This window comes from Anser brachyrhynchus, assembly GCF_964034855.1.
Source record: "Anser brachyrhynchus genome assembly, chromosome: 1".
In the NCBI taxonomy this organism is placed as follows: Eukaryota; Metazoa; Chordata; class Aves; order Anseriformes; family Anatidae; genus Anser; species Anser brachyrhynchus.
This window is the reverse complement of record NC_137694.1, coordinates 211682879-211697191: the sequence shown is the minus strand read 5'-3', so window position 1 is coordinate 211697191 and position 14313 is coordinate 211682879. Positions and strand designations below refer to the sequence as shown.

Sequence of the window (14313 nt, the reverse complement as noted above, 5' to 3'; positions counted from 1 at the left end):
ATAAGGGGACACTGTGGTGGTGGCACAAGGCAGCTGGGACGTGACGGGACGCAGTGGGGACATGTGAGGGGACAGTGGGGATGTGAGGGGACACGGTGGGGGTGTGCGAGGGGACAGTGCAAGGCTGTGGGGACGTGAGGTGACACAATGGGGATGCCTGAGGGGACACTACAAGGCTGTGAGAATGTGAGGGGACACAGTGGGGATGTGTGAGGGGACAGTACAAGGTTGTGGGGACGTGAGGGGACACAGCAGGGACATGTGAGGGGCCAGCACAAGGCAGCTGGGATGTGAGGGGACACCATGGGGACATGTGAGGGGAGAGTGTAAGGCTGTGGGGACGTGAGGTGACACAATGGGGATGTGTGAGGGGACAGTACAAGGCTGTGAGAATGTGAGGGGACACAGTGGGGATGTGTGAGGGGACAGTACAAGGCTGTGGGGATGTGAGGGAATACTGTGGGGATCTGTCGGGGGACAGTGCAAGGCCACGGGGCCATAAGGGGACACTGGGGGGATGGCACAAGGCAGCTGGGACGTGAGGGGACTGCAGGGGGACATGCGAGGGGACAGCACAAGGCTGTGGGGACGTGAGCGGGACACGGGGGTGACTTCATAACAGGACGCGGGACCATCAGAACGGGAGGCGGGGACCCGCCGGGGCGGGACGGCCCCAAGCCCCTCCCGGCGCCTCCGCGCCCGGCTCCACGTTTGTGTCCCCGCGCGGCTCCCGTCGCGTTGCCATGGCGGCGGCCCGGCGGCCTCGGCGCTGAGGTGCGCGGGAAGGGCGCGGGGCCCGGCCCCCATCCGGCCGCCATGGAGGACGAGCTGTACCTGGAGAACATCGACGAGTTCGTCACCGACCAGAACCGCGTGGTGAGTCCCGATGTGTACGGCGGGGGGGCCCTCCTCGCCCTGCCAGCCCCGGCCGCGCTCCCCAGCCGGAGCTGTTTCAGCTCCACGAGCTGGATATCGCCTGGTGGAGTTGGTGGTGACGGAGTTTTTCCACGGGTCCCAGCTCCACAGGTTGCCGTCAGTGCTGATTTCCACTCCCACGGGACCAAAAATGCTTTTTATGTCAGGATTTTTCAACCCCCTATAATAGTTTAGTGTCTCTGAAGGGAATCAGTGGCGGTATTATTCATATCACAGGAAAAGCAGCTCTACGCAGACTCCTTATCCTCCATAAGCTACTTTTCCTCAACAAACAAACAAAAATCGCTGTGGTGACAGTGATATTTTACCTCAAAAAATAAAACTCAGAAGTGCCTGAAACCAGGAAGGGATTGAGGCGGTCCTGCCCACCATTTCAGCTACTGCTGGGTCAGCCTAAAAGCAGTTATTATTTATCACCTGTAGCATCTTGAACCCTTGTTACTTTTAGGAAGGTTCAGAAACACAGTGACCACGTGTGTCTGGTTTTCTTTCAAAATAAAAATTTAGCCTGGAAACCGATCCAGTAAAGGTGGTGCATCCTTGCGGCTGTCAAAGTAGTTGTACTAACACGAGCTGCTTCTGACATTATAACTTATTTCCATAAACCGCTAGGCTGACAACAACTTCATTAACTATCGTGCCTGAGGCAGGAGAGGCCCTAGCCTGAGGTTAGATTTTAAAAAGGCAGAGTGGGAGGAGAAGGAGGTATGAGGATGTGCCCTGTTCGAACGCTGCAGCCAGTCAGTAGAGCTGCTGGCTCCGGAGGGTTGGCGCGTGGTGCTCTTGGACTCGGGGCGCAGCCAGAGATCCCCGGTCCCTTGTGACAGGAGAGGGTGACGGGGAAATGTGGGAAGTCCTCGGTGGTTTGGGAGAACGGCGAGTGCTTCTCCTGGCCAGGTGTTGCGCTGTTTCATTTTCGTCTCTGTCGTGGAGCTGAGCACTGAATGGCTTCGTTTGTGCAGTGGCATTTCAAAAAGGTATTCACAGAAACACGCCTATTAAAATATATTCATAAAAACACAGCTTTTTGAGTCGGAAGTTTATTCAGGTCTCGGGGGTTAGATCTATTCAGTGTAGCACAGAAGGAGGGTGGGTGTCCACGTGCTCTCACTTCTGACACGTTTTTGTGGTGGGTTTCCTGGGGAGGGGGGGTCCTAAAGGGTTCGACTTACCCTCGGGAGGATGTGAGGTTTAACAGTCAAAAGAGTGAGGTTTCCTTAAAGTTTTTTTCTTCTTTTTTTTCTTTTCCAGGTGACGTACAAATGGCTGAGCTATACTCTGGGAGTTCATGTCAACCAGGCTAAACAGTAGGTATTGGTGCATCCTGCAAGCCTTTGCTTTTGTGTCAGAGCCTTGCTCATTACTGTTTTCATGTCTGTGGTTAACGTATGAAAATGATCTCTCTGGAGGATGGGGAATCAGCTGTACCCTCAGAATATTGTTTGCTTCTCCAAATTTTGCTTAAATGTGTAACTTTGGGTATATTTTGAGGAGTAGAAATTACTGTAACCTTTTAAAATACTCCATAAAACAAAGTACGAGCTCTCAAGGATTCTGGGGTTGTTTCTACGCAGCCAGGTAGGGCTAAGCAGAGTTAAGGATCTGAAGGTTGCGTGAGCACGTCAGGTCCCGTAATATAAATACTTTTTCTCCTTGTCCCCACCCAGAGCTGGGACCTAAGGGAACGTTTGTGGTGTAGCTTCAACTGTTTCATCCTAACTGCTTGAACATCAGCTTGGGCGTCTAATGCGCTGGAAGATTGTTTGGTCTCTTTCCTCAGTGTGTGTGTGTTGAACAACTTAGGTGATTTCTTGGGCCCTCTGTCCTCCAGGGCTTTGTTTTGAGCAGGGACAAGGCCCTCTACAGACAGATATGGACAGCCTCATGTTCACAAGCTCTGGTCCTCATTAGGAGGCTTCAACCACCCCAATGTCTGTTGGAGGGACAGCCCAGCAGGGCGCAGGCAATCCAGGAGGTTCCAGGAATGCGCTGATGACAACTCCAAAGGTTAGAGGATCCAACGAGGAGAGATGCTCATTCTCACCACCAAGTAGGGGCTGGTGGGGAATGTGAAACCCAAGGGCAGTCTGGGCTGCAGCGACCATGACATGGAGCCTTTTAGGATCCTGAGGGCAACGAGGTGACAGCACAGCGAGCTCACTACCCTGGGCTTTGGGAGAGAAGACTTTGGCTTCCTCAGGGATCTGCTTGGTAGAGTACCACAAGACAAAGCCCTGGAGGACAGAGGGCCCAAGAAACCTGGTTAATATTCAAGGATCACCTCCTGTCGGGCGTTTCCTAATGCTGGGTTGTAACTGCATTTCTCAAGGGGAAACTTCAGAACAAGCTGCCCGGGGGATTTGAGACGACCTGCAACCATCTGTTAAAGCTTTGACAGCTCGAATTCGTTTCGCCTTTGGTTAACGTTGCTGTTGGACCGTGAGATTCTTCAGGGTGGCAGGGGAGGAAGGTGCCCCAATAAGGTTAATTCAATCCCGGTTAAAATAACCGTGTTCGTGTAAAACGTTTCTGTGTCAGATTAGCTCTGCTCTTTTTACGTAAGCCTCGCAGACGGGGCGGTGATGAGCTCTTTCCTTTCTAGGTGATTAACACTGGTTTCTTTTGTGCAGGATGCTGTACGATTATGTGGAGAGGAAACGAAAGGAGAACTCGGGAGCTCAGCTTCACGTCACCTACTTAGTAGCAGGAAACCTCATCCAGAACGGCCACGTTGTGAGTGCTTTATTTCTCGAAGGTGTCTTAAGAGCTGTTTGCTCTTGCCTTGTTTTCTAACCTTTTGTAATCTTTGGGTCAGAAGCTGAACTCGCTCTGGTTTTCCAGTAACAGACACCACGTGCTGGGTCTTCTGGGCCTGTACAAACGGAGGCACCGTCTCCGTCCCAACACACAAACGATGGGAAGGAAAGATCAGTCGGTCGTGATTTGGTAATGCAGTGCTGAACCAGGGTTTTGTTTTAACTAATTTAAATCTTAAGATTGACCGATCTGAAGAATCTTAAGAATTTATCAATTTAAGAATGGATTTATCAAGAATTTTATCAATTTAATTTATCAAATTAAGACTTTATCAATCTTAGGACTCCTATCTCTCTATCCTATTGTTACGACCGGATAACAGATTTTAGAAAATTGTCTGGAGGGGCCCTTGTGAGATCAGCTAATCCATTTTCCAGGATCTGCCATGGAGTAGAAGTGAGCTATGTAGTGTTTGGAGAGAGCTTGGAATTCGGTTAAAGGTTGTCCTGTTAAATAAGGTAACTATTTATCGTGGTGTACAAGAGAAACCACATTTTGTATTTAAAAATAATCTGACTTGCTAAGCAAAGCAAATAAATACATTAACTACTTGTAGTCAATGTATTTATTGTTTCTTGTTACTGCTTGTCAGATTTGCCAAAATGTCATTTATAATTTCAGGTAGGTACCTCAGGAGGGTTTTATTTTTAAGAAAATGAGTGAATTGGTTGCCTGTTCCCCTTTGCTCTCCTAAGAGTTTAATAAGCTGAACACTAAGTGCCTTCAGCATTCCACCAGGTGTCTGTTCATACCTCTAGATATCCAAACATCTTTTACAATGCGATCCGTAGTCTTCATTTAGGATTAGTACATCTCAGGGTGCCCTGGCTTTTGTCAGCAGACTGGGGAGAGAAACAGCCACCACCCTTTTCAGTTCTTCTAAATAACTGATTCACAGGCATAGGATACTCCGTGCATCTCCAAATTTGCCTGAAAATGAAGGTAATTATTCATTGTGTAAACTCTGTACAATGAATTTTATTTTTTTTAGAGCTGTATCAGTGGTGGCCAACCTACAACCTGAGTTTAACAGGTTTTTTCCCCTGGTTTCTTTTGGAAATAACGAGGTAGCAGCTCCTGGCTCACTAGAATTAGCGAGAAGTTCGTAAACACACAGTTTTAAACACCTTAGGGCAAACTTAATAATAGCAATAAGTGAATTCTGACATAGGATACGGAGGATACTGTTTTTTTATTTTTATTTTTTTGTACTCAGTCTTAGCAGTATTTTTAAAACAAGAAAAGTTTACTAAGGTAAATGCTTCAAGGTCACTTTTTTTCTTTTTCCCCACCTCATCTTTAAATATCTTGGCTTTGAACCCTACAGTCCCAGCGACTTCTAATAAAGACGACCTCCAGCAGTAGGTTGTAGGGGCAGAGAAAAACAATTCAAAGGTCAGCAGTGACACGGCGGAAGGAGTTCAGTGCTCCCCGGACTGGGTGCCTGAGGCTTATCCAGAGCTGGAAAATCTGGGAAATACTTCCAGCAGACGTGCAGGCATTGGAGCAGCAGATGGGTAACGTCTGGCACAAGTCGGTTACTGGGAGGAAACGGATGAGAGTGCTTCAGATCCAGCCCTGTGCCTGCTGGTCCCCCTGCACTGCTGTCTGCTGTCAGCAGGGGTAGCCACAAGGCTGTGCATTCAGCTACAAGAGCTCCCTGTCAGGAGAAGGGACTAGAAATCCCTCACAGAGAGTTCTCCTCGTGTCTTGAGCACTGCACGCTGTGTGCTTGCCACTTTATACAGCCTCGGTGGGGGACCAAGGCTGCTGATCTTTCTTTACTTTTTCAGGTCGCCTACGTTTTCTTGTCTCTCGTTCTTCTGCTGGATAGCCTGGTAGCAGTTACGCACACAATTAATGGATGGATTTTTGTCGAGCCTGTCTGTTTGGATGCTCTCTGTACGAACTGCAGCCTGTCGAATGTCAGAGAGCAGGTGTAGTCCTTGAAGACTGGAAAAAGCACAGGCTGTAGAGCACGCTTCTGGAAGCGTTCGTTTCTGGCTGTTAAATTAACGCTTATCTTTTTCATCGCATCCTGCTTCTCTGGTGCCCTGCCTGTGCTAGATAACGCTATGTTAAAGTTTACAGGCAATCTTAATATATGTGGCTACTGCATCAGCTTTCCAGCAGCTGGTCTTCAGCTGCGTTCCTTTGCTTTTCTCGGCTTTGCTGCACAATTGTTTTGTTCTCGTTTCGTCCATATCTCATCTCCTGGTGTCAGGAACGGAGGACCGAGCGTTTCTGCTTATCTGTGAAACAGTGCCCTAGGAAAGCAGGAGGATACAGCTGGGAAAACTAACGGCTGAGGGTGGTTTAAAGGCGCTGGCGGAGCTCTGTGAAGCTGCACCTACAGTCCGCAGGCTTTCTCATTCAATAGATAACTGAAAATACCAGTCTTACAACAGATCTTTTCAAGTTTTAAGATTGCAATTTATTCTTTTTTTTTTTTTTACAGTGCCACAAGGTCGCAGTAGTGAGAGAGGATAAACTGGAAGGTAAGCAGATCGTGAAACTTGTGCTTTTTTTCTTTGAAAGAACAGCGAAGTGAGTAAAGCTCAGAACTTGCCATCTGCACATAAATGCTTCGTCAAGCGGTCGGGTCCAGGTGTGTACTTTTTGTACTAGCTTTTTCTCAGAATTTTGAGTGTCTGAGCCAACAGCTGCGTAACTTTACAGACTTGTGATTTGGGTCTGATTTCTGGGTTGCACATTTTACTCGACAGGGATTCTTTTCCACCTCCCTGCCGCTGACAGGCGGCTCCTCCTTCACGGCAGCAGTAAATGAGCAGTGCACAGCAGTGTCTCACAGCGTTTTAGACCAAGTGGGAGCCCTCAGGCTTCTAAGGACACTGAAGGAGATGATTCTTATCATTGATTGAATGCAAGGTCTCGATGTTAGTTTAATATCCCCTGAGAATATTCCCGCTTTTGCCTGAGGTATTTGTTTTCACAGGAAAAAGTATGCAAAAAAATCAAAACAAAACCAGCAGCAAACAACATCAAAACCCACCACTGTGATGCTGCGTCCCAAACTGGTCCCCATGTATTTTTTCAGTCGCTTTACTGTCTTTTTCCACGTCTGGTCCTGCTAATGAGATCCGACCTGTAGCAACTGAAACGCATCTGCAGGCTCCTCATCGCTTCCAAGTAACATCTTTGGCATTTGAGAACGTAGTGTGGCGTTTGTGACCTTTAATATCGATATTAATGAACTGACTTTGAAAGACCTGTGGTATTTTCCTTTTTGAAACCTGAAGCGGGTTTCTAGCTGAGTTGTCTTCACCAGGGCAGTAGATTGTCAAGCAGTGCAACTACCGCCCGTCGTGCTCGTTGAATTACGCGTGCTGTGTGAAGTTCTGCTTTGCCGTGGAGGAAAGGGTTGTTGTGGTTTTTTGTATTAGAAGACAGGCCAGGGGTATGACTTAGATTTGGAAGAGGCTGAGGTTTGTGATGGGAGCAGGGCTGCATAGTCTAGGAATGGCCCCAAGAAACGATTACCGGGTGTGTTTTTGCAGCGCCTAGAAGCCCTGTCTCAAACCAGGGCCGTGTGGAAAGAGCGATATGAGCAGTGAACAGAGAGTTCCTAAAGAACAGCTTCGAAGAAGAGAACAGCTCTTGTCTCAAGGGGATTGCAGCCTAAACAGCATAGAGGAGATAAAACATTGATTTCAGCAGCTTATGAAAGAAAACACTGCAACACCAGTCCTAACAGCAGGTGCTGCTTCAGTGGCAGGGAACAGTTGCAGCAGGGTTGAGGTATCGCTATCTATATTCTTCCTCAGCCTTGGGTAATCGTATATGATATCTGAATCCCAGACACTGGATGTTTTGAAGGTAAACACTGAGAGATCATCTCAATTCGGTTGTGTAAAAACCACATGTGTACAGTAGAAAACACATTCGACAGGCTCGTGGAGTCTGTTACCTTGAATTCTCAGTTAGTGATCATTAGAGGAAGGTACAATTACAGATTTTAATTTGCAGGTCCTTGCCGTCACGGGGACTGACTGTCTGTCGGTGTTTCTGCCGTCGGAGGCAGAGCACGATACTTAAAGTTGCCCCCTGATTCTCTAAAGGCTGTGCTAACAGGACTTTTCTTCTTTTTCTCCACTCAGCAATGAAGTCTAAGCTCGCCACGATTGCAAGCGTGCACGTTTACAGCATCCAGAAAGCCTTGCTCAAAGACAGCGGGCCGCTCTACAACACCGACTATGACATTGTCAAAACAAACCTGCACAACTGCAGCAAGTGAGTTATGTCTTGCTTTTTTCTTTGTACGCTACGTGATTGGAGATTGAGATGTTGTTACGCGGTGCGCTTCGGCAGAAGTCAGCGGTTACGAGACATGCCTGAATTTTTAGAAAGCTAGAAGAAGTCATGCCAGACCCGTCCCTAGACGATAAATTGTATCGTTGTTTTATAAACTGAGCTATCTCCAGCTTACGGTCGGTTCACTTGCTCTGTTACTCCAGCAGTGTTCCAGTACTTTTCTTGTCTGATGGCTAGAAATATTTTTCTTATCTCCAGGCCGCACTGAATCACGATCGTTTTTATCCAGTTCTCTGTCACACAGGGGGAGTAAATCGAAACAGACATACAGAGACAGGAGCGACGCGTTCAGGCAAGCACTAACCTGAGCTTGCCTTCTGTTTTGTGAGACTGCGCCTTCATCCACTGGTCTCTTCCACCTCTAAAAGATGACTTTCAGAAACCCACTCTCCGTAAGCCTGGAGTGTAAACAGAGCAAGCAGCACAAGTGTCCTTCGCGGTTGAAATAGAGAAAGGTTGCTTAGAATTCAGAGGGACTTCAGTCTCCAGAGGACATACATTCACCTCCTGAGTGGTTCCTGGCTGCTGGGGCTTTTCATTTGTGTGTGTTTCCACCCTGCCGGCTTCGTCTTGATGTACTCAGTACGTACGGTGCTGTGACCGACCTGGTTTAGAAGCGGGGTGCCTGAATGCCGTGTCACAGAAAGAGTGTAGGATAGAAGAGTAGAAACGTAGCTGCCTTCACAAGAGAGTGGTTGGGAAAATAATGTTCTCGAAGCTGTATTTCAAACGTGAATGTCAATCCCGCGGTAAGTGCTAGAAAGCCCAGCTTCAGGGAGGATGTATGCTGTTTCTTTGGCTGTAGTTTCTTTGCTCTTTGTGCTAAGGCACCCCTGCGTGGTGATACTCATGCCTCAGGGGAGGGAGCCTGCCTTCCAGATTCGTACACCCAGAAGGTTTAGACAATTCTGAAATCTCTTTCCGAAGCCTACGTTTAATTCTCTGGCTGGATTTGGAGCGGCGTTTCCCAAGCGAACTGAGAAGAAGGCAGCTTCTTCGTTTGTGGCCTGGCTGAACTAAATTCAAACTGACCACGCTCCCTCTCCCTTGGACTTGGTAGCTACGTGAGTCGCCCCTTGCAGCTGGGACGAGATCCCCGCAGTACCTGCGCAAGACAGAGGTCTGCCGATGTGCGTGTTTACAGCAAAGGGAACCTCCTGGCTTCTTCTGTTTCCCTCTCAGTCCATATATCTCCTAAGCTCCGGGGCAAGGATCTTCATTCTCTTCTATGTCTGTATGGGACCTCTTCTGCTGTGAAGGCGGAGGAGGTGGCGAGAGATACTCACATAAACAGCGGGCTTTAATGCGTGTCACTAACGTCAGCTTTCCAAGCGGAAGCGGCTCCTTGCTTGCGGAGCACGGTCCAAACACTGCTTGTTTTTTCAGCGATTATTTAGCGAATTTTGGATCGAGCCCGTAAGCCGTAGTCGCGCAGCAGCAGCAGGGCAAGGTGACTTCCCAGAGGCTTGGGATGCGGAAGGTTTACGTGTGTGCTCACTGCACCGTCACTGTAGGCGTTGACAATAAAGCGTTAGTTGTACTCTGAGGAGTTGCTGGTGTTGCTCACGAGTGTGTTTGGAGTAGGAGCGAGGGCCATCTAGAGTGCCGCGCTGACCGTGTTGAGAACAGGCTGAAAGTAGAAAGGAAAGTAGGAATATTTCCCTTCAGCGTCTCCTCTCCTTCCATTAAAGGCTGGGATGTTGAGGGATTGCTGCCGCAGCCCAGAAGTGCTGTAGAGGTGTTGTTTGCTGATCCGTTTCGGTTTCTGACCCGCGTACAAGTAGGCTGCGTGTGAGCTGCTAATGCCGAGGCACGGCGATTAATTGGCAGAAAGCCGATTTATTTCTTACGCAAATAAAAATTACGCCATGCAATCCGCCGGCGTGGAAGGCGTGAGTCTGTGCTCTTTTGTGGCATTTCTGTGGGAAATCTGGAAAGCCTTGCCTGTGATTCGCACAGTGGGGAGCAGAATTCAGTTATTTTTGGGTACAGCTATTCCTGACTCTCAGTGAATTGTCTCGTAACTGTGAGCACATCGTTTAGTTCTTGTATCTCGGTATTCCCAAACAATCACGTTTCAGACTGCTGCAAGCTGAGATGCGTCTCTGCCTACCAGTGACTCCGTGAAAATGCCTTTATATAGTTAAGTCGCTGAATGTCGTGGATGTCTGCTGAGCCCTGCGAGTAGTTCAGTCGCAGTTGTGGTTGACTTACCTGGCTGGTGAGGTCGCAGCCGCTTGCTGCAGCAAGAGCGGACCCTGTCAAAGCATCTGAAAGCTGTAAATGTTTCAGATCAGCAGACAGCAGCACTATTTACGCTGTAAGCTTTGGAGAGCGTAACCAGTTTAGGAATAAAATGCAGTTCTCTCCATCCCCACCCTGGGTGTGGAGATGGGCTCCCCCCCTCCATGAAATCCAACAGCTTGTTTTGCATTTGAATGCCCTGGCTCTTGCTGACAGGTTCAGCTGATCTTTTCAGTCGAGGTCTCCATCGCTTTCGCTCCATGCCAGCCTCTCTTTCTCGTCCCGTGCGCAAATCAAATTGCTCTTTTTTTTTTTTTTTTTCCCATAACAGGAGAACGCAGAACCAGAAAAGCGCGGCGCTGCTGCGGAGGAAGCCGAGGTGAAAACTAAGGGGTCAAAAGGCTAATTAAATTTCTCACTCCGTCGCACAGGTTTAGCGCCATTCGCTGCGCTGCCGCCGTCCCCCGGACGCCCGCCGAAGTTCCTCAAGCGCAAACGTCGGCGCAGGCGGGTTCGCAGCCGCCGAGTGACGCGGGTGCTGCCAGCGTGCCCGCGGTCAACGGCCACGGTCCCTCGGCCACCAAGCAGACCTCGCAGCAGCCCAAGGGCATCATGGGGCTGTTTGCAGCCAAAGCCGCTTCCAAGCCCCAGGACACGAGTAAAGAAACCAAAGCAGAGGCTAAGGAGGCCCCAGGCGTAAGTTACCTCAGACCCTTTGGGTTAACAGCCTCTGGCTTTGTGCTTATTCAGCCTCGCTAACCTCAACCAGCCGTAGCGCGGCCTCATCCAGCGCCTCTAGCGCTGGACTTGCTGTCCCCTGGGAGCGCTCAGGCAGCGCTCTTGTAAGCATTTAACCGTATAGTACGGTCGTGCCTTCCGTCATCGGAGGGGAGTGCGTTGTGCCACGCTCTCGACCTCCCCGCAGAAGTGTATTTGCCGTGGCTTTGACACTTTGACGTTCCTCCTTGAGCCAGATCTCCAGCTAGTGTAAACCAGCATAGCTGCATCATTGAGACAATTGTTCCATTGTCTTCACTTACGCCAATATATACAGCAGTGGAGGATCTCGCGCTCCCTATTGTGCTTAAAAGGATTTGTTTTGAGCAATAAGTGAGATGTGAGAAGTCCAGGTCTTAAAAGTATCAAGGTGTTTAAACTTGGTCTGCGAGGGAGGTTTCAGAGCCTGACCTGTGCAAGACTAAAATGTTTATCTTCTCAGCTGCTGTTTTTTTCCAGCATAGGGCTGTGTTTTAATTTTAATCAGTACAAGTGTTTTTGAAGCAGATTGGCCAGTAAACGGGTATTAAAGTGGTAATGTTCTCTGTATACAGTTTAGCTTTTTTTTTATAACAATTGAGTACGTTTTGGTTCGTTTTTCTGATTTTTATAGTGAATTGAGAACTGACGAAACGTGCTGGTCTGAATGCTTTGGAAAGTTTAGCGTCTGGTTGCCTTTTTTTTGCGTGAAAATAAACGGGATTAAGAGGCCAAGCTTTCAGGCTTTCTTTTTTGTGTGTGATTTTTCATTTTGGTGGTGGCTATAGTAATGGAATAGAGCAGTGATATTTTATTTTATTTTATTTTTTTTTGCAAACTGCTCAGCAGAACAGCGTGTGTGCCAGAGTAGCTGGATAAAGTCTTCATGGTTTGGCCAATCTGTGTTCTTTCCCCTGTCGGTTACTGTGAATTGAGGCACTGATACTTTGTAAAAAGAACAGTTCTTTACTGGGAACTGACCCAAATCCCAACCACTTATTTCAGTAACACTGTCAGCCATCACATGGGAATGTGACCTAGGTTAGATTTGAAGGCCTAGCTTAAGGGGTGGTAACTAACTTGCTCTCAAACTTTCAATCCACGTATTATCTAGCATTTTCAAGTTCTCCTAAGCAGATGTTGAAATCCAAGACACCGACTAGTCAGCTAATTATACGTATTTATTTTGTTTGTCCAGAAGCAGTGCTGTGCGTTTCGAGGGCTCTGTTTCATGAATAATTCCTGTGGTTACACCTCTGTTTGCTTCCAGGTGTCTGCAGTAAGCAGCAAACCGCCGGCAAAGGGCAACATCATGAACAACTTCTTTGGAAAAGCTGCCATGAGTAAGTGCTTTATAACGCGCATCAGTTTTCAGAAACCATTGTGGTCAGGGACCAGTCCTCTGTAGTTTAAAAAAAAAAAAAAAGTCCTGAGGGACATTGAAAATCATTTTTTTTTTCCACTAAGTAACAATTAAAAATAATCAGTGATATCGGGTGTCTTGCTATGCAGCTGTGATGGGGAGGCATAAACAGAGACGAAGGACTAGAACTCTTTCCCCTCTGTTCCCCCCAAACTTCAAGACATGAGGCTTGCTGGATTTCCTTTATATCCCTTCTTTTCTTAAGGTCATTTGTTTGAACTCAGAGGGGTTAATTTCTTTTTTTTTTTGTATGCAGCTCTTAAGGCAAAAATTAGAGAAAAGTTGTGAGTGGAATTTTTCAGACAACAAGCTTGCTGGGTGGAGATCAATTAAAATGACGTGTTTGTGCAGACTAACCCAGGAAGGATTTTTAGTGCAGAAGAAATCTGATTTAAAGTGAGTACTTTTGGCTGGAAGATTAGCTATTGGTAAAGCGTTTGCCAAGACCTGTTACGCAGAGCATGTTAATGATGCTTGCTTTTCATCACAAACCACTGAGGAGTCTATAGTTAGATTTAGGGTTAATTCCTTTACTGCACATTGAAGAGCTCGTAATCAGCACAGAAAAGTGAGGGGTGGGCTTCCACTCAGCGCAGGGCTTGGACTAGATGGCCTCTGGAGGCCACTTCCAACCGAAATTGTCCAAGTCTAAGGAAAAGATGCGGAATCTTTTGAATACACGATGGAAATTATTCAAAGATGCTCTTGGAAAGAACACTGGAGAATTCCAAGAGTTACCAGGTGAGAGCAAACAGCAAAAGTCACTCTGTGTGAACCAACTGGTCAAGTCTGCGGGATACAGTTGTCAGAGAACACACGGTGAGCAGCACTGTTGGACATCTTCGAGTTCCCGCTTTGCTGAGACCACTCTCACTGAGGATGCTCTCAGCGCAGGATTCAAGTCTAAGGGCAGCCGCTGCAATTAGCTCCGTTAAATTCTTAAGATCTGGGAATCTGAGAAGAGCCCTTGACCGAAGTTCATATTCCAAAAACCCAGGAAATTGAAATTGCCTGGTAAAGATAATGCAGTGGCAACAAAAGAAAACTTTGGATGTTTTCCCGTGACTTCCCGTGGGGCTGGGTCCTCCGCTGAGCCCTGTCAGGGAGCTGAAACTTGTGGGGTGACCGCAGGGAGGGAGCAAATTGAGCAGAACTGGAAACGATTATGCGTATAGAAAATACAGGGTGATTCCAGGAGGAAGATTTATTCCCTACGTGTTGATACGTCTCTCCTGGCTTCAAAGATTTCACCGCTGCCAGAAAGTCCTGAGTTTAACGGTAATTGGGTCCTTCAGCTCTACGCTATTGATCATAAATATGATAGCTGTCATTCAAATTCTTCTTTATGAGCTGTTTTCCCTCGCTCGGTGAAGCAGCCAGCCTGTTTGCCAGGCAGTGTCAGAAAGGTGTTGGCATGAAGTCTCGTAGCCCTCTCAGAAGTCTCGTAGCCCTCTCAGAAGTCTCGTAGCCCTCTCAGAAGTCTCGTAGCCCTCTCGGCAGCCTCTGTTCCTGTTGACAGTGTAGTTGGTCTCGCTGATAAATGCTTCACCCAGGCATCTGATGCTTGGGATGATGCAGTTTTTTTAAATTGTCTCTTCCTGTGCACGTGCCTGTGCTAACAGCATAGACTGTCAGGTTGATAAATCTATTATTTGTTGACCACTCCTCCCTGCTGTCTCTTTTCTGCTACTAGATTCAGGCTTTTGCAGCAGAGTTGTCCTTGCATGTGGTGCTGTGTAGGCAACAGAGGCTGGCTCGTGGTGAGGTTGGAGCTGGGGAAGAGACGAGCTGCTACGTTACTAAAA

At 47.9% G+C, this 14313-nt stretch overlaps 1 protein-coding gene across 1 annotated transcript in view; it reads left to right on the top strand.

Moving 5' to 3' along the window:
• The first annotated feature begins 682 nt into the window (after positions 1–682).
• The window catches only part of POLD3 (DNA polymerase delta 3, accessory subunit), a 27852-nt gene continuing 14221 nt past the window's right edge, over positions 683–14313 (top strand). Inside the window, exons 1-7 of the mRNA XM_080574382.1 lie at positions 683–876; positions 2188–2243; positions 3567–3669; positions 6212–6251; positions 7872–8004; positions 10761–11025; positions 12356–12428. Coding sequence (XP_080430508.1) covers positions 817–876; positions 2188–2243; positions 3567–3669; positions 6212–6251; positions 7872–8004; positions 10761–11025; positions 12356–12428 — 730 coding nt within the window. The 5' untranslated portion in view covers positions 683–816. The remainder of the gene's footprint in view (positions 877–2187; positions 2244–3566; positions 3670–6211; positions 6252–7871; positions 8005–10760; positions 11026–12355; positions 12429–14313) is intronic.